The sequence below is a fragment of the Melanotaenia boesemani genome, chromosome 16 (genome assembly GCF_017639745.1).
Source record: "Melanotaenia boesemani isolate fMelBoe1 chromosome 16, fMelBoe1.pri, whole genome shotgun sequence".
In the NCBI taxonomy this organism is placed as follows: Eukaryota; Metazoa; Chordata; class Actinopteri; order Atheriniformes; family Melanotaeniidae; genus Melanotaenia; species Melanotaenia boesemani.
This window is the reverse complement of record NC_055697.1, coordinates 8380784-8405154: the sequence shown is the minus strand read 5'-3', so window position 1 is coordinate 8405154 and position 24371 is coordinate 8380784. Positions and strand designations below refer to the sequence as shown.

General features: G+C 38.7%; 1 protein-coding gene across 1 annotated transcript in view; it reads left to right on the top strand.

Moving 5' to 3' along the window:
• dntt (deoxynucleotidyltransferase, terminal) overlaps positions 1–18343 on the top strand; it is a 125887-nt gene extending 107544 nt beyond the window's left edge. Inside the window, exon 11 of the mRNA XM_042009579.1 lies at positions 16859–18343. Within this exon, the coding sequence (XP_041865513.1) occupies positions 16859–16945 (87 nt within the window). The 3' untranslated portion in view covers positions 16946–18343. The remainder of the gene's footprint in view (positions 1–16858) is intronic.
• Positions 18344–24371: the final 6028 nt, after the last annotated feature.

Genomic DNA, 24371 nt, shown 5'->3' with positions numbered 1-24371 from the left:
AGAGACAGGATACAAAATGCATTCAAAATTTGCCTTTGTTACAGGACCTCAGTGAGGAAAATCTGTTCAGCAGTGAAGCTTTGAGACTTGAAGACCTGAAGAAAGGTCATATTTGGAGTGAGAAAAATTCAATTTAAGCTACTTGTTGGAGCTGGGAGTATGCTGATCCCAGCTTCATCATTCAGACACATATACTCCTTAATCATATTACTGATCATTAATTAAATTTAAGTTTTCATTAAATCTTGAGAAATACATCTACAACAACATGCATGCTTTGGGCTCCAGAGATGGTAGATCTGATTTTAATATACAAGTTTTGTTTTATTTGTTTTTGGCTTATGAAGTTTCTTGTTTCTGTCACAAGTTCTTGCAATTCTGACTCCAGCAGAGTTGAGCACAGACAAGGAAAGCTGCTGCAAAAAAAAGAATGCATATTTGGGGTATCCTGAGCTGTCTAATACTCTGTGTTCTGCGGATATATTTAAGACTTCAGACAAGTACAGAGGGAAATGTTGGAGGACTATTTATCAGACAATGCTTCACAAGATATAAACAGTAACATTAACTGAATATTATATTGATATTCATTTGGGATATTGCCTTAATTAGATTCATTTAGATCTATATTTGGACTATTTCCGAGGATGTATTCAAAGCCATAAACCCCTGACTGTTGATAAAAGAAGAGTGCATGCAAACCATATCACAAATATCACTCAACTAGACGCTCTTTCAATGACAAATGGTTGAAAATCCTCCAAACGACAAAATGGTTTAAATGTTTACAAGCAGTAAGGTCCCCAACATCTCTCTTTAGGTCCATTTCAGTTTTTAGTCCTTTGAAACTCAAAAGAAGGAATTTAAATAACCCTGTGGGAAATACTACAGAAATGTGTAATTCTTAATGCCATACCTACTGGAAACTTTTGTTAACCTTTATTTATACAGGTAGTACCATTGAAACACACAGTCTTATTTACAAGAGACCTGTTTACCTAACAATCATGTGTTTGGATGGTGGGAAGCAGTGGTGTAGTGGTCCCCCGAGAAGTGGGTACACTCTTAATGTTTTACCCTTTTATAGTAGCTTAGAAAAAAACCTTTTAAGAAAAAGTTACATGTGAGACTATACTCTAATTTCTTTTTACCCCAAAAGTATTTGCTTCTCGTCACATAATTTCTGTTGCTCAATCTCAGGGAGGAGGGGTTGTAAAATTGCAAAACCAATACTGTCACAGAGACTAGAGAGACAATTATGCACGTAGATAATGAATTACTGGAAGAAAACTATTCTCTCACCTGATCAGGAGCAGTTTGTACTGCAAATATAACTACTGTATCCACATTTGTTTGCATAGGGTCAATTTCTCCCACATATAGTACATCCAAATGGACACACCCACACAAACATACAACATTTCTCAGCGTCCAGTGTTTCAGAAGTTACCCAAAATAGCAACTATCTAAACTTACCCAAATTTTTGTTTTGGATCCCAAACAGGTGTTCTTGGATTTAAAATCTTTTTGTTGGACAGTCCACAGGTCTGGCCAGTCAGTATTGATGTCTACAGAAAAACAATAAAAATGACTGAATTACAGGCTATAAATGTAATGAGAGAAACAATGACAAACCTCTTCAACGTGTAAAATTGTCATCCATTTTATTTTATTCAGTTTTCATCCTAAACGGTCAGTTACACACAATGTAACTGTAGCTACTGTATATTCGTGACTGTCGACCCCTGACATGGTTTTAAGAGCATTTACAAGGTCTAACAAAAAAAAAAAAAAAATTGACGTCTTCATCAGAAGCTGTACCTGCATCTTTAGTTGTTGGCGAAAAGGCAGCGTCTCCTTCCCTGCAAGCATCCTTACAGGGGTGGGGGACAGAGCGGGCGTGATTGTCAGGCTTATGTTTACATAGCTGCTGGCTAACTCCACCGGTGTAGCATTGCTAACATTAGCTGAGTTACTGGTTGATGTACATTCACACGGCCATTTTTAACTGTGAAAGCTAATTTCAGTTTGAATTGCTTGGTTCAAGAAGCCAGAGAGAACCCATGCATACATGTGGAGAACATGCAACCTCCACACAGAAAGGCCCTTGTTCAAACTCCTCCCCAGCCAGGTCTCAAGCCAGCGACCTTCTTGGTCATTGTGCTAACACCACACCACCATGCAAATCGCAGGTTTTACTTCCACAAATTTCACAGTCACATAAGAACTGATTAAAGAACCTTGCAGCGTTCCCAACAGAATCATTTTCCTAGGAAAAAAACTGCTGAAAGGGACAGAAGAAGAAGAAGGATGGTATTAATAGATTGAGGGTGTTATTTGTCGACTTAGTTATTGGTTGCATGATATAAAGATAAAAAGGTCACAGATGTTTATTTTAGAGGCTTAGGGTCTCTTGATGTTTACACTGCTTAATACATTCATGGAAATAACAGAAAATACATGTTTCCAGTAAAAATGCTGCTATGAAAGCCCGAACCTCTGTAAGCCCTCATACAAAAACTACCCCACACACCTTGATTAGTACTGGCTCACAGTACTGGGCATCTTTGACTCCTTAATGACACATAGGCCACCACAGGGAGTTACCAAAATACAAGGTGAGTGCCATCAAAAAAAAAAAAAAAAAAAAAAAAAAAAAAAAAGCGCATCTGACAAAAATACCTTCACAAAGCCCACCAGTGCACCATTGCAAAAATAGCTCTCTTGCAGAGTCAAACATCACAGTTATTTGGGTTTATGACAGACACCATGCACAGTCCCTTCAGATTAAATTATTTTTGTTTTTATTCCCAGAACCAGAGTTCCAATGACAAAATGTGAATTTGTCCAACATTTGTAGGCTGTATGTGACAGTCTGCATAGTAATTAAATTTAGGAGGTGTTACTTTAGCTATGGTTAAAAATTCTAGAAGATAAATGTTTTATCATTTCAGAAATGGAGTGTGGGTGAGAGAAGTGAGTAGTACAGGGCAGAAAAAATAATTTTTATACATTTAATAGAATACATGACTTAAAAACGCCCAATTTGCTAAAGTATTCTAAACCTTTATTATGACACATGCAACTGACTTTGGATATAGCCTACTCCTATTAGAAACTTCTGCACTTCATCTTCTTCTTAATGCATCCTAACTAGACCACGTTCACACCTGTCTATATAAACCTTACAGTTGCAATGAATAAAATCCAGAATTCTTTGATAAGGACAAAAAGACGTTGCAGAGGACAACCATTTTTACCCTACTGAAGTCATTCCTGCATATAAAACTGGAGAATAAGTCAGCTGAGTCTTAAATGGTGATGTGTTGTACAGACCAAAAACAGCTGACAAGACAGACTTTCACTGAAGCTCTGTACTGGGATGCCCCTTGGAGCCAGTAGAGATGGTGGAAGAAAAGTGGAAGTTGTCGTCCATGTTAAAGAACAGCTCAGCCCCTCCAGAACACTTTAACAGCACTGCAGAGCTCCTTCAGCCACAGATTCCTTCACCCTAAATGTGTGCGGGAGCGCCCTTCCTGCAGCAGTTAGACTGTATAACAAGCACTGCACCAGCAGACCAAAAACACACAATGCACAAAGACAGCACAAAATATTATTGTAAATGTTGTAAATAATGAACAATGTTTCATTTTTATATCTTATTATTCTTCTATTTTAAGGATATATCTCAACAGTTTAGTTTTATTTATAATTTCTTTTGAGACTTTTACTTTTGATCCTTCTGTCTTGCTGATGGTGCACTAGAACTTCCCCACAGGGGACGGATAAAGGTCTTATCTATCCCTCTATGCTTCAGATGTGCCTGATGGCCAACTGTGAGCTTATTGTAAAAGTACTGAAAAGTTAATTAACAGCTCATTGGGAGCTTGTTAAAAGGCACAAGAATTACTCTTGCACTATCAGATTTGATCAAACAAAGATTACACTATTTCATCAAAATTCACACCAGCATGTGAAGCAAACCAAGCACTGAACGCTACTCATTACTATTCCTCATGAGTTAAAAATGGTGATGGCAGCAGCCTGACATAGGTTTACTCTTCCGCAATAAGGACTGAGAGCTTCTCCAAAATTATCTGGATCTCAGGTCAAAAGATTATTTCCAAGCATACTGCCAAGAAAACATAAGAGTGAAATCAAGTAATTGTACAAAACTCATGGGTTGACCGAGTCGTGGACTGTGCCTGAACCCAGCAGACCAACTCTGCAAAGACTTGAATGGATGTGCTCTCTTAACATGACTCGGAGCTGGATTTTATTCCACATATTAGAAATGCCACAAAGACAGGATTTTATCATCTTAAAAACATTGCCAGAGTCTGCCCATTTCTTTCTATTGCCAGCACAAAGGTGCTGATGTATACTTTTATTACTAGTTGAACAGATTATTGTAATTTCCTCTTGTTCCAATAAGTCTACAACTACTCCAGAACTCATAGCCCTCGCAGACCCTGAGGTCTTCTGGTACCGGCTTTTCAGTTGTTCCTAAGGTCAGAACTAAAACCTAGGTTAGGCCTCCTTCTACCACTACGGCCCTTGTCTGGAACGGTCTACCTGAGGACCTCAGGGCTGCAGACCATATGGTTGCAGTGTGGACTCCTGATGCGGACGGATCTCCAAGATATAGTTTTCACACATCAGCATTAAGCCAAATTATAAGCCAAAGCGGGGCATGCTTTGAGTGTGTGTGTGTGTGTGTGTGTGTGATAGAAAGTGTGGTGTGGGTTTTGTTATTTTATATTCTTTTCAATGTGCAATCCTTTTGATTGTGTAAAACACTTTGTGCTACACATATATGAAAGTACTTTATAAATAAAATGTAAATGATTTATTGAACATCCAAATAGTTTGAAATCGAACGTCTTTGAAATCTTCGAGGAAAGAAGCACATTTTTTAAACAGCAGCTAAGTGAAGAATTTGAAATGATTTATACACTCTGAAAACCTTCTTTAGCTCAGCCATTGTTTTAAAAGACTAATAAGATCCTGGGTCTAATAGTGTGAAAATGTGACATTAAAATTCACAGCTGGGGCTCATATTTAGTCGCAATGCTGTATTTAATTGAGCAGAATGAGAAGATGGCTGACATTGCAGCATCAGATCACAATGTCTGAAGCAGGAAGCAAATTGGTCATGCAAAACTAACCCCTCTTCTACAAACCAATTAATTATTTATGGGCTTCAATGGAGCAAAGAAAGTGAATTTATTGTAATCATTAGAAGACCATTCTGTTTGAGTCTATATGGGCAGGAGTCAAGCTACAGTTTCAGTCTCTGCAGATCTAGGAAACTTGCACAGCAGCACCTTCTAAGACACTTCATGAACTTCAGACAAAAAGATGGAAGAAAAACTGAAAGACCTTTAGGTAATTTCATGAAAACTGAATGCTTAGAAATGTGGTTTATGTTTGGAGGTTTTAGCTACTTTTTCTTAACAATTGCGACATATTAATTATAAATGAACTACTTTATTAAATTGTTTAGTTACATGGCTGATAACTTAATTTCTTGGGGGAACATAAAGGAATACTTATAAAGACAACAAGCACTACCATTACCTAATTTACACAGATCACATTGGATTTCTTCCATAGCCTCCTGTGTTTACAACAAACCAACATTTATAGAGTTTAATTTCCACAGACTCAAATTGTTCCCATTAACTCAAGTTTCTAAAACAACAAATTTGCATATGTGTTTTTACCAGTAAAGCCAACTTGTTAAATGTGTACTATGGAGTGGTAGGGTGAAATGATTGGGACGCTTTTTTTTAGAGGAATCCTCCAAACAGCAACATGGAGTTTTCCATAGTTTGCCAAAGGATCAACACATAATTCAGTAAAGCAATCACATCATATTACATGATGCAACTTTCACTGGTTATTTCAACTTGAATAGAAATCATTAATGCTATACATACTAATTAGCTTGTAACCAACAAATTTGTTGTCGTGGTTACAATAAAATTTAATCCAAAATATTTTTCCAACTTTAAAGACCCTTTCTGTAACTTACATTTTTTTTTTTTTTTTTTTTTTTTTACAAATGACTGTAGACAGCTGTTAAAGGATTTCTATTCACATGACTGTGAGGCCATAAAGCTCAGCAGCTAGCAGGACTGATGATGCGTTCAGACACATAAAAAGTCAGGCGGTTTGATTGGTTGATACCTCAATTGCAGAATTCAAGTAGGCTACATATTACGTCACTCCATTTAAAGTAAATGAGAAGTGATTCTATTGACATCTGAAATGCATATGTGTAAACCTTGGCTAAAACCATCTCATAACAAACTGTACAACACCCACATGACTGATGACTTTTACACACATAACATCCATGGTGGTGAAATTTGCCACTCAGATGGAGATTAAACAAATTTCTTGTTAGGGAAAAAATGTAACTGATGATAAGAAGCCAGACGTTGGAGATTCTTTTCCTTCAAAGAACACTAGGTTGGAGGTAAAATAAAAAGCATTGTAACAGTGGTATTTTATGCTCAGCTGGGATAGACTTCAGTCCCGCCATTATCCTAAAATGGAGTCCACAGGTATCGAAAGCAGATAAATATCTCATTCACTAACCATACTCTAATCCAGGATTAGTTGAGTTACAAATTGTTGCCTTCAACCACTTTAGTTTTAACTTTTGCTAAAACTTAACAGACCAAGTTTTACCAACATAGACGACCATTAGACTTCACTCAAACCCAGTAGTTCACTTAACTCATTTTTGTTATACCCCCTAGTTGGTTGAACTAACTCTTGAGTCAGATTTACACAAATCGTTTAGTTCCTTCAAATAGACTAAATTATACTGACTCAATTTCATAAAAAGTCAACTTAAAAGCATTCAGTTATTCCAAATTAAATGTCCGAAAGTTACTTAAGACCTGTATCGTACACACTATTAATAATCTCACTCATGGTACCAACTTTAAAATTCAAACAGAGCAGAACTTTCCAACACTGTAAACATAACACAGGAAGTAAAGCACTTTACTCAAATGTATAGCTCAGCAATCAAAATGTTAATTTTTTGCTCACTTGGCATCTCCCATGAGCCTTCGTGGTCCAGATGTGTTGTTCTGAAAGTAGCCCCGCCTCCTCTGAAAGAAACAACATGAAACCCAGTTTTACATCATACAAAAGTTAATGCTAGGAAATGGGTTTGGTGTCCTGAGTTAGCCTTCAGTACCAACTTTAAGCAGATGTTAGCATTAACAGTAATGTTATCTAGGTTTTTCAATGTGTGCTTGGAAGTTGTGCCACAGACAACATTGATGTAAGAGCAATTTTAGAAAAACTCAGCTTTTAACAGAGAGAAATGAAGCACGGGGGGAGTCAGAAGGGCAGATGTGGATCATTTATGACACAGTGTATATGTTACATGAATAAATGAGCAACTATTTCTGCCTCTAGAAAGATATTAACAAAAGTCACTGATATTTAAATATTATTACAACATACTGTTTTTGCATTTTCATCTACAAAATGATCCAGTGAAGCCATTTAAAAAAAAAATGCTAATGTTCTAAACATTTTAATACACACAAATGTATTAGGTGACATTTTCCTGTGCGTTGCATAAGTAAATAGCTACATCAGACTGTATTGCACAGGTCATGCAAATGCAAATGTAATATTTATTACACCAACCAACCTTTTAGTAAATATTTAATCTTTATGAAAAAAGCTTTTTAAAAAAGTAAAAAGTTTAAATGCAAATGGTTGAGAACATTTGAAGGTTGTTTTATATTAGAATATTGAATATTGTTAGAGATAGAAATGTGTCATATAGCCATTTCCCCTGCATATATTATTATAAAAATTGCACAGCATGACTTGCTGCATCAAACTGTCGTAAATTGTCATTGTTTCACTGTTGCTCGTTTAATCAATGACAATACTTGCAAAATGAAATATGAATGAATGAAAGTATCATGCTGCTGCTTTGGCGAGAATGTTTTCTACCTTTATTACACCTCAGTCAGACTTTTTGATGTGCCTTTGGGCAGCCTAATCAGCTAAATAACTGTGATTTGCAAATGTTTACTCCTCCACGAGAGCAAAGCGCCATAACACGAGGGACGTCGAGTGAGGATCTTATTGTTTCTGATTAGGGAAATCATTATTTTCTACCTGTCTGCCTCTCTGCCCAGCGCATGGGCTGATTAGCAAGCTGGAGAAGGACAGGTAATGACAATAACACTAAACTCAATAGCTCTTTTATAGGCAGCAGTGCTTTATGATGCTTGCACTAATTGCTGGTGTGATTAGTGAGGTGTCTGTGCCGTCTTTGCTTGCTCAGGCTGTCCTGTGAGCCCAACTCTTGCAGACCGGAGCTTGGGGGAAGAGTGGGTGTGCAGCAGATTGTTGCAGAGGGAAAACACAGGGGCATAATCGACCTCCCACTTTTTCTGCTCCTGTCAGCCCTTTCCTGTGCGCTGCAATAAAGCCAAATTAACTTACAGACAATCAAAGGATTTTTTTTCTTGATCTCTTGGTGATAAGGTAATCTATTTCTAACTGTCAAGGAGAAGGAGAAAGCACAAATAATAATAATAAAAAAATAGTATACTGATGATATTAGTTTATTTGATAACATGAAATTCCTGTGAAAAAAAAATAAAACAGATTTTGTTCAGCCTTCTCTGATGGAAATGTATCTTGTACTAAAAGTGAATGTGCTTAAACTTGAATGCTGTTTCTTTTTTCAGCAGATCCACAACAGTACAACAAGGTAAAACATTCAGCTTGTTGTGGGTTTGCTATGGACTCTGACCTCCATACTTGGTTCTCAATCTTTGCTTGGTCATCGTTGCTGTTACTAAGTAAAGTCAGCACTGAAAATGAGATGACAGCACTCAGTGAAATTTATGTGCAGATACACTTTCCTGCTCGAGAGCTTGCATGGTGAATTTGCATGGATTTAGAGCTGTGTTTGCATACTTAGCTGTGTGACCTTTCGCTCAGCTCCATTTGCAGACTTCTTTTTCATTTTGTCTCACTGGGTTTCTATAGATATCTCTCAAGAGTAAAATAAATATCTGTCTTAGACTTTGCAGTCTTACTGTATATAAAATTGTTTTCCACATGTTGTATTGTTTAAGCTATTTAATTGATAACAATTACAGTTTGTTTCATAAGAAAAAAACTAAACTTTTGCAATTTTGCAGTGACGCGCCCCCCATCGACAGATGATTCAGCATCCATCTTGCATCCTTCCTGTATTGTGAGCTCTCTCCAGACAGTAAAAGACATCCTTACCTTGACTCTTGTCTTATCTCTTGTTCTGTCTTTTCTCTCTTTTTTTCCCCCTACTTCTTCCGATAATGTCTTCTTGCATTTCTTTGCTGAATTAGCCACGGTGTACGTTCAAAACAGCCGGTGTGTTTATATCCGTATGCTGGCATGTTTGCGGCGCATAAAGCAAAACTCAGCTTCAACGTCAAGCAGCATCCTGGTTGAAAAAGTCGTATACTGCAGTTTCTCAGCCTCGAGACGCTGCTAGGTAGAGAACGCTCCAGAAATGTACATAATAGATGCAAATGTCTCATCAAACAAGCCTGGAACGCGAAGTTTTAAGGTTGAAAAGTTAATTAATATGTCTTTAAGCTTGTGTGGAACCATGCAACAAACTGCAATAAAGAGAAATTTTACCAACTGATAGATTCAGTTAGCCTGAGCTAACTACTTGGTGAATCTGAATCTAAGTCTAAGATGTAGATGGGTAACAACAAGGAAAACTTTTTGGAGTTAGCTAACAGAAAGTTATCAACACAACCTATAGTCCTTACCTTCCTGGGAATGTCTAAAAACAACAATTATTCCAGAAAATACTCTGTGATCTGGCTTTGGGTTAAGCAGGTTTAGAAATTGAATGCATGGACTGAATGGTAAAAACATGTGAAACTGGTTGGCTCTCCAAGGTGTGCTCTGCTTTTTGCCTAGTAGCTGCTGAAATTCTCTCTTTTTTACTATTAAATGACTATTAAACAATTAAAATCCATTTTCCCTCCTAAAAGTTTCAGACCCACTACCTGTTTTTTCCCTCCTTCTTTCTTTTTCTTTATTGAGGGTGAAACTTGCTGGGGCTGATATTGAGCTTCCTCCATGTTTATGTCCTCAAAGTGTTTCCTGGCAGGGTTGGGTTGAACAGTGAACCAGGTTTTCCCTCCATCTCTGTCTCCCTCTGTCTCTTTGATGTGTCAGTTGAGTCGGGCAGGCAGCCATGTCCATCAGCTCCATCCATCAAGCTGTGAGCCGGGTGGCAGAGGGAGGATGACGGGCAGCAGGGAAGGGGCAGATGTTTAGCAGGAACTGATATGTGTTCACTTCCATGAGGGATGTCATTACATGGCGGACAGAGCAACATGTAGCTGATTAGCGCCTTATTAAGTCAAGGACACAGGCTCGCAAAAACACACACTGCTGCCATTTAGGCTTGTGGTGCTGACGGTTTGCCAGCTGCTGACAACATGAGTGTCTCAGACAGATAGCCTCTCTTTCTCATTAACGGCCTCTCTGTTCCTCAACTCTAAGCTCCTTTTGATACACCATAAAGCCCCAGAATCAAAGCTGCTTTAGCCATTTCAAGCATAGTCTTCTTTTGTATGCCTACAGGGGAGAACTCAAAGGTACATAAGGTTTGTGGATTTATGTCCCACAGAGCCCATGCTGTGTTGTAGCCAGTAAATAAAGCAGCATCTACCTGAGGGCATGTTAAGAACTGTAGGCATTGTGAAAAATGGTAAGTGCGTGGGACAGAGGGCTTTAGCTCTGATCCAGGACAATGACTAAACTGGTAATGCTGAGAATCCTATCTGTGCACTGTTTTCTCCTTTAACTGTACCTCTTGAGTGGTCTCCTGTTTCCTCAGAACAATAAGCCTTTCTATAAAAATCTATATCTACTTTGATTCACTTTGCCCTTGTCTGGCATTCTTTGATTCCTCTGTTGTTTGATTCTGTCTCCAATTATTATCCCGTCCATGTTTAATACAGTTCAGCTTGCCACGTCATAAACTGCAGCTGTGTGTCTGTATTTAATGTGTTTAGAGTGGCTAAGGCAATAAATGGGCTCAGGGTTATGAGAGCAGTGAAAAATACAGGCATTGGTAGACCGCTTAATGGACCTCAGGATGGTTCCAGTCAAATGTAATCATTTTACCAACAATACACCCTTTGTGTTAAGGAGAGATACCACTCCCTTTCACAGTGGAGATGGAACATTTTTGTGTGCAAGAGAAAATGAGTGCAAAGGATAATCTGAGATACTCCGTTCATCACAAGGGGTTTTATGGCTTATTGCACCCAGGTTTTCTTCCTCTCTTTCTTTGTTTTTTTTTGTGGCCATTGCTGTCTGCCATCCCCAGTGAAATGCAACATTAAGTACATGGACGTAAGCAGCGAGACAATAAACAGATTTTAATCTCTAAGCTGCATTGAAGCAGAACAGTTTGCACCAATATTGCATCATCAGTATTTGTTTTATGTGCTTTTTTTATCAATTATGTCAGATGTAAGCACTGGAAAGAGAGTGACAGACATGCAAGTATAAACCACACATTTTCACATTTTTACCTTAGATGGAGATCTCTAAAAGACTCATCTTTTTTTCTAATTAGTGCAGCAAAATGTTGTTGTAGTTTATAGGAACCTTTTTTTTATAAAAACACTGACACCTGAGACCAGTCCCCTCACAGATTAAGCTGGACTAAAAAGAGACTGAATGATTTATGATTTATGGAAGCTGGAAATCCTAAAATGCTGACAAAAATAGTTGAACAAAAGGATAAAACCAGTGAGGGGATGTGACCATCTGCTACAGCTTCCTAACTAACTGGCTAACTCCCTGCAAAATTTACTGATTGTAATTGTCATTTGAATTATCTAAATGCAGGACTTTGCTCTGCAGCCTGTCTTTGAAGCATGGATCTGTGAACTCAAAGTCTCAGCAAAGCGCTGGATGAGATTCAACAGCAGAGTGAGTCTAAAGTCGACTTCTGGTGCGTTTTCAGGGCTTTTTCAGTGGAATGCACAAAGACATTTCGCTGCAAAGCATCCAAACTCCACTACAGAGTATATTACAGTGGAAATCCTTCTGGAATGACAAAGTTGGCAGTCATTGACAGAAAGCCCAACTGATCTTGTTTTGAATGCTGCTCACTGAATTTCATCAGCATATCAGCTGAAAACCAAATGACACTACTTAATTATACAAGAGAAAAAAATCCATCCACCTCAATCTGTCTTTGTGAGGGTGATGAAATTGTGTGTGTGTGTGTGTGGGGGGGGGCAATTAAATATTTTATTGCTAAATAAATAATTACTGTTCAGACTGCATGAATGAAAACAGATCAGTTTTACTAAAATAAATCAATAAATAAAAAATAGATAGATAAATAAATTAACTAATAAAATATGCTCCTAGACTGACAAAAGAGATATTTCTAACATTTAAAGTGATGCAAAAGTTTTTATTTATTTATTTTTTCTGGGTTCACTTCACTCATATGAATTCAGTGCCTAAGATTAACTTTTTTCTTTTTTTAAATGTAGATAGAACTAAACAGGACATATTTGGTGCACACAAATATGCAGTGCTGTTTGAACTGGTTATGTAAACACATGGACAGCATTAATAGTGATTACTTTACATTACTAGCCTTCGGGACTGATCTTGTCGTCTTTCTACAGTATAAGAAAACATAGGAAATTCAATCAAATGAAGACAATTATGATTTATAGTTGCAGATTATGCAAAATGAGATCTTAGAGGATGGGAAATGTAGTTCAAGTATTGTTAGGATTTATAATCATAAGCAAATATCACACTTAAACAATGTGGGTTTACTGTTTTAATGAAAGGGATAGATTTGTATGCACTGCACAAATAGGATAATTGAAAAATGAAAGTTATCGAACTTTGTTTGGAGAACAAATGCATAGTGACTTAAGACTGGTAATTTCAACATATCCAGTCTTGTTTTTTTTTTTTTTTTTTTTTTTTTTTTTTTAACATGGTGATGCTTGTGGTCTCACCATTAGCTTTCATAATAAGAAAAACAAAAAACAAGAGCTGGCGTGAGTGGGAACTGTAGAGTCAAAAGGTGCAGAACCACTCTGGGATAATCATCGTTCTCAGTCAAAGGATCACAGTTATGGAACACTTTACCACAGGATCTAAAGTCACTGTCAGACATGAGGCTCTTTTCTATAAAACTGAAGCATTGGCTGAAACAACAACAACACTGTGAACACTGAAAACCTAATCTGGATGTTTTTCCTATCCATGTATTTTACTTTAAATGTAACTTGTAAATGGACTGTACTTTTACCTTTGTCGTTAACTTTTAACTCTGTTTATCTAGATCAAAAAGCCTAACCAGGGACAGGGGCTGTAAATTAGCCTTTGGCTAGAAGCCTTGTGTACACTGCATCTGTTACCTAATGGGTGATAATGTTAAATTGTACTGTCCCTGCAAAAATATGTAAATAAATAAATAAAATAAATAAAAATTTGGAAGATAATTTGTCTGCAACATAGGCTACACACTGCTGTGTTCCTTCATATTAATTAATAGTGGTTAAAATAATTAGATATACTAACAAAACAATAAAAGAATCACAAAACAACAAGAAAAAAAGTAGAAAGAGGTTAAAAACTTAAGTCTGGCTGCTTTTTTTGGTTCATTCAATTTAAATCAAATAAAATATACAAAGTACAAATATAAATATAAAAATATGAGCAGCTATACATGTATTAATTGTACATGTTTACTTATTTATGTAGAAATATATAGGGTATGTATCTAAATATATTTATAGATAATCTTCATATTTACATATTATGCCAAATATCAACACAGATATCAAATATTGATTTAAAATGTGAAAACAAGTATTATTTTAATTATATTCTTTGCTTTAACTAGATACGCTATCTGTACCTATTTATATTATATAAGTAAAGCTACATCTGTATATAATTTTGCCAATACAATTAGAAATTTTAGAGAAAAAAATATTAATATATTTAATTTATTAATACATGACAAGCATATACCAGGTAGGTCTTTCCTGTAAAAATAGTTGGTTTATCTCTCTTTTTGAATCGATTGATCTTGGGAGATTGTTTTCAACTTAAAATTGGGTCCATGGCTTTCAGCTCATTTTGTCATCTACTATTACTCCCAAAAAATTTAATCAGATTTTACTTAGAGAACATGCTTCTTATTTATCTAGGATAAACAAGAATAAACATAAAAAAATATTGTTAAGAGGCACAAGAAAAAGTTGAGATAGGGGAAAAGATGAGTGATGAAGAGGAAGGATGAGGAAGAGAGGAGGTATGAAGAAGGGAAGAAAGGACAGATGGCTGGGGAGAAAGGCTGCAAGGATGAATGGGTGAGGGATGAGGATAGATGAATGGACAAGGAAGGGAAGGATGGATGAAAGAGGATGAATGAAAACATATTAATAGTTCTGAGTGGTTGAACCAACTCTCCAGGTGGTTAGAGGTGTATTTGAGGCAGGGCCGCTCCTAGCCATATGAGTGCCAAGACCAGTAGCACCGGTATCACAAAATCACACCATACAACTGTAAGAGAAGTTAATCTTACTAAATTAGATTAGCTACATTTACACTATTACTCCTACTATTAAATAGATAAAAAACCAAAAAACAAAACAGAATTTACCAGAACCATTAAGATCAAACAAATAGACAAATGAAAGGTCAGTGTATTGACTGATCTCCTTAGTCTTCAAAACTTCAGCTTAGGACAATCTAGACAAGATCAATTAAAAGTGTTACAGTGATAGCAATTCAATATTACAAGACTCACAGTTTTAATTTGGGAATGACACCTATTTGTAAAACATTCTCACTGCCTACTGCGGGCACACAGTGAGAATATTAAAGGATTACACATACACTAAAGTTACAGTGCAGAACACCTCTGCCTTGGCTTAAGTAATAATAATAATAAAAATAAATGTTATTACTGAAGAGACAGCAAAATAGTTTAAAATAACTTTGTTTCTTCTTTATTTCTTCTTTATTTGAAAAAGAAAGGCTCTTCCTTAGAGATTAGGTAGAGGCGCAGTCATCTGGGAGAGGCTCAGACTAGAGTGACTGTGTCTCCACATTGAGAGAAGCCAGATTAGGTGGCTTGAGCATCTGGTTAGAATGCCTCCCAGGGGAGGTGTTCCAGGCATGTCCCACCAAGACGTGGCTTGGCAATGTCTTGGGATCCCCCCAGGAAAAGGTAGTAGAACTGGCCAGCAAAAGGACATCTGGGCTTCTTTCTTCAGCTGTTGTCTCTGCAACCCAACCTCAAATATGGGTGGGTGGACGGGACGGACGGGATGGATGGATGGATGGATGGATGGATGGATGGATATGTGCTAAGTATGGATGCATGCTCCTCAAGGTGCCATAAAAATCAGTGTGGGGATTAGTTTTAGGCCCAATGCTTTTTAATTTGTACATGTTGGAGAGGTCATCAAGAGGTACAGCACTGATTTTCACAGCTATGCTGATGATACACAGCTTTACGGCAAAGTACCTCCTGATGACCAAAAGTCAGCGAACGTTCTTTTAAATTATATTTTATATTTATTGTCATTGATGACAGAGAATTTTGTACAGTTCATACAAATGTGCTCTATGTGTGCTTAGTGTGTGTGTGTGTGAGACAGAGAAAGAGAAAGTATGATTGTGTCTGTGTGTTTTCTAAATTGCTCTGTAATAAACATAAGCCTGTAGTGGCTCGTGTTTATAACTTTTAAAAGTTTTCTTAATTTTTTGTCGTGAAAAGCACTTTGTGCTTCTTGTTGTATAAAAAGTGCTTCATAAATAAAATTTGATTTGATTATCATGCAGCATTCTAGAGAAAGCTGATGTGCTTTCCTGGTGGGAACACAGTTTCCACACTTTACTGCAGCAATCTTCTCAGATTTCCATAACTGTTACTTTCCTTAATGCTAACATAAAATAATTGTAAAATAATATATAATATATATAATATAATAATATTAAAATCACAACCAAAACCACAAATTATATAAATTGTCATTTATTTCAACCCAATCTCCCTTGAAAGAGATTTTGGAAGGTCTGATACAACAACAGCTTCTTGCACTGTGTACCCAAAACTCCCCCGCCCTGCAAGGCCTACCCGTCATTTGCATTAAAAAATAACAAGTCGGAATGAAGGGAGACGTGCCTTGTAGTGGTTTTCCCCTCTCCTGCCTGCCTACTAGTTGCTCTCAGTTATTTCTGCCTTTGGCTGGCAGTCGGAGCTGACAAGCTCTTGTGTCAAGTCCAGTTTAGCACTTAAAGGCAGGCCATGTCAGAATCACAGCCCCCTCTCTCTCTGGGCTGTCTCGCTCCCAAGGTGAGTCATGCCTCGTCACCACTCCTATAGAGACATAACCCATCGCACTGTGCTGGTAGACGGCCAGCAGTTAATAGCCCTGTCATGATTTGTCAGGGAAAATACTCATCTGCTGAAGAGAGCAATCACTTAGAGCAAGGTAAAGGTGTTTATGGGGTGGAGGGTAGGTGGATGCTCAAATGTAAATCTCCACCATTATGACATGCCTGATCCTTGGCACGGACTGGATGAATAGCATCTTAGATTTATATTGACAGCTTACAAAGGATGCAGGACTCCAAATATGAGCAATGAACTCAGATGGAACTACATTTCTTGGAATAGTGAGGCCTTAAGTTGTAAAATGATGGGTTTGCATTGATGTCATGGACATAAATTCTCGAATTCCTGCACAGGTTGGTGATTTTGTGTTTGCTTGTTTCCTCTTTCTAGAAGGAGTTCCTGGCAGCGAAGACTGAAAAGGACATCTTTGCCCATCTGGGTCTCGAGTACATCGAGCCTTGGCAGAGAAATGCGTAGGCCTGCGCTCCTCCCCGGATGGATGATACCCTGCATGTACATCAGCGATTATCCCATCTGCTTGCTGCTTTGAGGCTCTGCCGTGATTCACTTTCAAACAGCTTTTGATTTCCAAAATTTTGTGTTGTTGTTGCCAATATTGTTGCTGTTGTCGTCTGGATTACAATGATATGCGATTCATCATTCATCTCATTCAGCATTGTCTGCCAGCATATAAACATCCTCACATACCATTTGTAGCCTGCCTGCATCTAAGTGTTGCAATCACAGGCTGGACAAAAAAGACAAATCAGTTGACATACGGTAGGTACTGCCTGGAGTGCCTTCGACATGCAGGAGAGAAAAAAGAAACACAGCAGTAAGACAGAAAGGGAGGAGGTGACCACTGAGAGAAAAGGAGGGTGAGGGAGAAAACAGGAAACGATGAGAGAAAGCGAGGGGGAAGGGGGCTTTTTGTTGAGGAAAATGTTTTAATCACCCTCCTCCTGGCAGGAAAGTGCTCAATGTGAAGCTGAGCCAGGTCTCTGAGGAAGGGAGAGGCGGGTAATGAGCATCGGATAGAGGAGCGTCTGCATCGCCATTTAGCCTCCATTTAGGTCTACATCCAATAGAGATCACTTAACTGGCATTCAACAATCCAGACACACCATAGTCTCTGCTCATCGTTCCACAGCGAATCCCCCTCCCCAGATAGTCTCCTGAAATTGGAGGTAATCAGCTGCACTGGGAAATTGTGACGAATTCAGATGGAAGGTAAATGAGTCCACTAACCACATGGATGGATCTTGGCATTCAAAGCAACTTCAGCTCTAGTGCATCAGTTATCTTACTGCTTTGACTTTGCTAATGTTTAATGCATGACGGTTGCTTATCATGACGTGTGTCCTTAATTTCAGGACAGTAATCCACTATTAAGGCAACGTTGTTGATCCCTTTGGGCAACACAAGTAAGGCTGAGTTGCTCATCCAGCGATGACAAGATCTGCCCTGCTGTCATCACCCCAACCTACTTTCCCATGATGCTCAGCCCTCACTTTATCCCATGGTACCTCAACAACAGCAGAGACAGATGAGAGTAAAGCATTTTAGTGAATCACCCTATTTAAAGATCTTTAACTAGAACAGTCCAGCACTTTGAGGACTTGACCCAGGCCTTTTACTCCCACCCTCCCCCCTTTTTGGCATGTCTTTCTTTCACTCCCGCCGTGCTGTTCTTTCTCTTATGCCGACACAAAACAAAACTTTAAAGCTTCTGAGCTGTAATATTTACACCGGGTGGAGTGAGCTCCTGCACCCCAATCTCCTGGGTTATCTCAAGTTTTCACTTTAAATAAGAGAAACAGTCTTTTTTTTATCATTATTATTCTCCAGTGAGATCTCTCCAAAGTGAAATAAAATCAAGCTGACCTCAATTCATTTACATTTGTCTACTCTATTTCCCTAATTGTTTTTCCACTGCAAATTCGAGCTCTGTCTTTGCATTCTCACAAAATATTCACAAGTGAGAAAAGACAAAAATACTTTGACACGATTTGAAAAATTGACACCTTTTTTTTAAACTATAGTTTTATAAAGTGCTACCATATAATCAAATATTAAATGCACCTTTCTGCTCTCAATTCTTGCAGCTCAATCCCTGTGGAGTGACACACAGCACACGACGAAAAAAAAAACAAAAAAAACAACAATGCAGTCACTACCTAGATTTGACTAAACAAATAGGTAAAAGCCTCCCACTTGAAAATTACTGCAGTGATTAATGTGTTTCAGTCAGCAACAAATGTTTTAACCCTTGCATGATTTCAACTGTGGTAGGTGGTACACACACGCTTCAAAGTGCAGATTCTGGGGTGAACGCACATGCTTTAATAAGCCAACAATGCAGAGCCCGCGAGGCTGATGCATTGTGCTTAACAAAGAGTGACTGGTTGAAAATAAACTCTAGCTGGAAAGCTACAACTCTGTACTACTCCGACCATTTTTATTTACAACCTGGATAAAGCGCCAGAAATGTCGTCCTCATGAGAATAAAAACCTAAACTGTAGCAACGTTTTCTGGCAGCGATCCATATTTTAAATTCTCAGGTACACAGTGTGCTCACAAAATGAATGAGCTCCTTGTGTGTCAGAGCAAAAACTAACAACAAGAAAAACCAAAAATGAACGTTTGACTTTAGTAGAGTCATAAAATTTGCCCACAGCAGCACCTGGGTCTTTCTTTACACTTATGATGTAATTGGAGCAGACAGAATATCTAAACATGCGACACTTTATCATCAAAATTATTCTATTCAGGGACTGTGATCAAGTTTTTTTTTTTCCTCCTAAATAAACGATTATCCTAATGATTTTTGTAATGTTATGAATTGAGAACATTCATAACCGTATATCATCATTCTTAAAGTTGAAAAATTAAAAAAAAAAAAAGCTTTTTTAAGCTGTGTCACTCAAATGAACAAACTAAAAATTCCAATAATTCTTCTTTTGTACTTCTTGCATAAAACAACTCAAGTCCTGAAGTTAAATTTGTAATAACCTCAGCATCACCTGTAGAGACCGGTCTCTGCAGGTGATGCTGCAGAGACCTCAGATCCAGCTCATTTGTTTATCCATCACTGTCAGCCAATCACACATAACCATTTTTTATGCAAAGCATTGCCTTTGGCTCCTCTGTCTTGCAACCACTGCCATTTTTCTCTTTTGCATACTTGACGTCTGAGGTCTGACTGAGATGACAGATGTGTGAATAAATGAAAAATTGCTTGCAGGAATTTGCATGAAAGTGCTTGATTTGCTGACAAAAATGTATTTTGCCATCCAATCAGTTTTCATTTTTACCTATGCAATCATTTCCATTCCCTCAGTTCTCTTTTAATGACATCCCAGCGCCAAAAGCTTTCAATCATTTACAGTGGATATCCATTCTTTTAACTCAGGTGGATCCATTACTGCACTTCACACAAAAGCCTTATGTGAACATCTTGATGGTATATGTCAACTCAGTCTCACTCGTTTGCAGCTTTGCAGCCTCACTTCTGACCTTTTAGTATACATAAGCATTGTCAAACATACAAGTACGATTTACCTACTGGGCTAACTGGATGCCACTCCAAAGGGGACAAATGGGGGGGTTGATAAAACAAAACAAAACAAAAAAACAAAACAAACAAACATAAAAAGAAAAACAAAAAAACTACTATGTTTTAGTTAATACAATGCATTACACAAAAGGACACAAAAGTACCTTAAAAACATTAAATATGATAGTAAGTAAAATGTCCCGGTTGTTTTTTCGCTAAACTGGTTCCAGTGCAGAGCTTTACTCGGAATGACATCAGCTTTGGAAATCTAGTGCTACACAACAACCAAGTCTTTGCTGGGCAAGAGGTAAGAATCATTTATGCTGGAGGCTGAGCGGGGACCAATTAAAGAGAGCAACCAGACCGGCTAAACTTTAAGACTGCTGCGTTCAAAAATCCAGAGCAGATTTAGCTTTTAGTCTGCTTGATTTAAGAAAGAATGATTAAAAAAATGACTGAGCCACATGATGTGAAGTCAAAGCAGCAGGAGAAAGACAAGCTCATCATTAGCAGCTGAATTTTTTTTTTAAATATTTGCGGTTTAGTTTATATAGCTAGATTATTTAAGAGTCAGCTTGTCTTGTAATACACACCAGGGCCCAAGACCCTTAAACCCCCCCAACTGCTCCCTGAGCACTGAAATGTGGCGCTGCTCTCTAGTATATCTAGAGATGGGTCAAAAGCAGAACTGAATTTCTAAATCTGGATTAATAAAGTAAAAATTATTATTATTATTATTAGTCCTATTGAAAACAGCTTTAATAAATTGCGATTGTATCGCTGTGCATAAATACTGATCAGCATTTGATGCCCCCTGTAAGGCAGGGGGTTTGCTGGTTTGCTTTACTGGGAGCTTTCACAAGCACCAGTTGTTTAAATTGTATTTAAATTTTAGACTGGTGACATTAATTCTATTCTATTCTATTCTATTCTACAGTCATTTAGCAGACGCTTTTATCCAAAGCGACTTACATTTGAGAGGAAGAACAACACAAGCATGAATTCAAACAAGATGGGACGTCATAATTAAGTGATAGTCAGACCGCTTTTGAGTCCAGTTGGACCCAGGTGCTGTCATGTAGTGCTAGTGCAGTGCATATAATTTTTTTTTTTTTTTAGTCATTTTATTTAAATACAGGATCACGATTTCATCAAACAATATCAACTAGGTCATAAGTGCATGATTTCATCACATAATATCAAATTGGGCATAAGTGCATGATTTCATCACACAATATCATCTTGGGCATAAGTGCACACAGCTTCTTCAGTACTTGGTTGAGCCAAAAAGCTGGACAAATCTTTCTGACTCATTTAGTTAAGCTAAATGTGGAAATGCTCCTTAAACAACTGAGTCTTTAGCTTGGTCTTAAAAGTGGATACGGACTCTGCGGATCGGACGGAGTTTGGTAGATCGTTCCACCACCGGGGAACAACAGAGGAGAAGAGTCTAGCTACTGATTTTGCACCACGTTGTGGTGGGAGCACTAGGCGTCTTTCGCTGGTAGAGCGTAAGTTTCGAGAGGGAGTGTAGCTCTGGATTAAGGAGTGAAGGTAGCCCGGAGCCGTTTGGGTTATTGTTTTGTAAGCCAGAAGCAGAGCTTTGAATTTGATGCGTGCTGCAACTGGAAGCCAGTGAAGAGCAATTAGCAGCGGAGTGACATGAGCTCTTTTGGGCTGGTTGAAGACCAGACGTGCTGCTGCGTTCTGGATCATCTGCAGAGGTTTAACTGAGCATGCAGGCAGGCCAGCCAGTAAGGAGTTGCAGTAGTCAATGCGTGAAATGACCAGAGCCTGGACCAGGAGCTGGGTCGTGTGTTCAGTCAGGTAGGGTCTGATCCTCCTGATGTTGTAGAGAGCAAATCGGCAAGACCGGGAAACCGAGGCAACATGGTCCTTAAAGGTCAGCTGGTTGTCTACCATGACACCAAGATTCCTGGTAGAAGATGTAGGCACTAGTGTGATTGAGTCAAGCTGCACACTTATCTGTGGCGGTAAAGAAGGACTGGCTGGGAAGACAATAAGCTCAGTCTTGGACAGATTTAGCTGAAGGTGGCGATCCTTCATCCATGCAGAGATATCAGCAAGGCATGCTGATATTCGCATTGAGACGGTTGTGTCATCAGGTGGGAAAGAAAGGAAACGCTGAGTGTCATCTGCATAGCAGTGGTAGGAGAAACCATGAGAGCTAATGACTGCACCGAGTGAGGAGGTGTATAGTGAAAAGAGAAGAGGGCCGAGCACCGAGCCCTGAGGCACCCCTGTTGTTAGCCCATGTGATCTGGACACGCCCCCTCGCCAAGATACTTTGAATGATCTCCCTGTGAGGTAGGATGTAAACCACGAGAGGACAGATCCTGAGATGCCAAGCTCTAAGAGTTTGGAGAACAGTATATGATGGTTGACAGTGTCAAAGGCAGCCGACAGGTCCAGCAGTATAAGGACTGAGGATTGACCAGTGGATCTGGCAAGCCGTAGGGAATCAGTAACTGACAGGAGAGCAGTTTCAGTAGAGTGACCTTGCCTATATCCAGATTGATATGGATCTAACAGGTTGTTGTCCTGGAGGAACTGTGAGACCTGACTGAAGACGGCACGCTCTAGTAATTTAGACATGAATGGAAGCAGTGAGACCGGCCGGTAGTTTTCAACCTGGGCTGGGTTGAGTGTGGGTTTCTTCAGCAGCGGGGTAACCCGAGCTTGCTTGAAGGCAGAAGGAAAGACACCGGATTTAAGAGAGGAGTTGATAATATGAGTTACTGCAGATTTGACTGTAGGTAAAATGCTCTGCAGGATGTCAGAGGGAACAGGATCAAGAGGACAGGTTGTGGGTTTTGAGCTGACTAGAAGTTTAGAGACTTCGTCCTCATTTAGAGAGCGGAAGGAGCATAGTGAGGCACCAGTAGCTTAGCTTACAGGAAAACCAAGACAGACATCATGAGCTGTTGTTTTTGTGAAGATGAACTGTTCCTTGCACTGTGGTCTTTCACAGATATTCAGAATACACTGGAGGGAGAGTCAAACAGGTTTTAGAAGAGATGTTTGAAATGATTTAGAGGGTTTATAGTGGTTCTCTGGCTGTATAAGACCTAACCAGTTCTTAGCTAGAACTGTCTTAGGACTGGCCTTAGCACCAGCCCTGGAACAGTGCTGGAAACATTTTGTTTGAAAAGGGTATTAATAGCTCTTTTGGCACCAACTAAATTATCATCCAGTTTGCAAATAAGGAAATTTGATTTTGGATGCTGCTAGCTCTATTCTAGTAAATGTGCCAGTTAAGTCAACCAAAACAGCTTCCATTACTGGCTGTTGGGGTTTGGGTTTTGGCATGACAATGGTCAACAAGTGCTCCTACAAAGGTTAACAAGCATGACGGTATACATGGTTTATCTCAGAACCAAAGAATGCTTTGTATAATCAAAATCAGGAACCAACCCAGAACTTCTGTTTTCAATCTGCAGAACACCACTTACACTCTTGAAAGTTGAGGACAGACAGCTTGTGTGTCCAACATAAAATACCAAAAGAACCAATTACAACTTGCTAGGTGGGGCCTTTTGCTTAAACTGGGAGAAGCTAGCACAAGCTAAGCTAGTTGTAATCTAGCTAGTTGTTCTTGGGCTTGTGGGGTCCTGGGTCTTGCATCCAACTTACTCCTGCACCAGTCTCCAGAGGAGCCCAACGCTGGTGTCCCTGACCTCTGGGGCCCTTTTCTTCATGGCCAGAGGGCCTTACTTACTACCATCATCTGGGTGGGTGTATTGACACCGCTGGGCTGAGCTGGTTAAGTTTCATGAGTTCTGTAGTGGCTGCTGGTGGGCTTAGTTTCACCATTTTGGTTGTACTTGGTCTCTTTTTCTTCTCCTACCTCCTCACTCCTCTTCTCTTGTTTTCTCCTGTCAGGTCCAGCATTAAAATGTAACCTAACAATACCCCCAAACTAACATCAATCAAGTATCAAAGGGCAAATCAAAGTTGTTGAACACGAGGCAGCCTGACCATCTTTCTGCTGACATGGAGTTATTGAAAAAATAAATAGATAAAAAAAAAAAATAAATAAAACTTTACCAGCTATGCCTGATAGATCCTTACCAGCTGAATTGGGTTTGGGCAGAGCTGTATTTAGAAGACATAGGACAGTTTAACCGCAGGTCACAAAAATATCCTGAAGTTAAAAAAACAAAAAAAAGAAAAAAAAAAGACTGCTGCAGAGTACTTTCTATAACTACCTGCTCTTTTTGAAATAATTCACAACTTCCCATTTGATCATAAAAAAACAAATCATCTGCCATCTTTGGTTAAATCAAAGTTGCAGGGCAGCCAAATGCTGAAATTCAGCCTCCTCC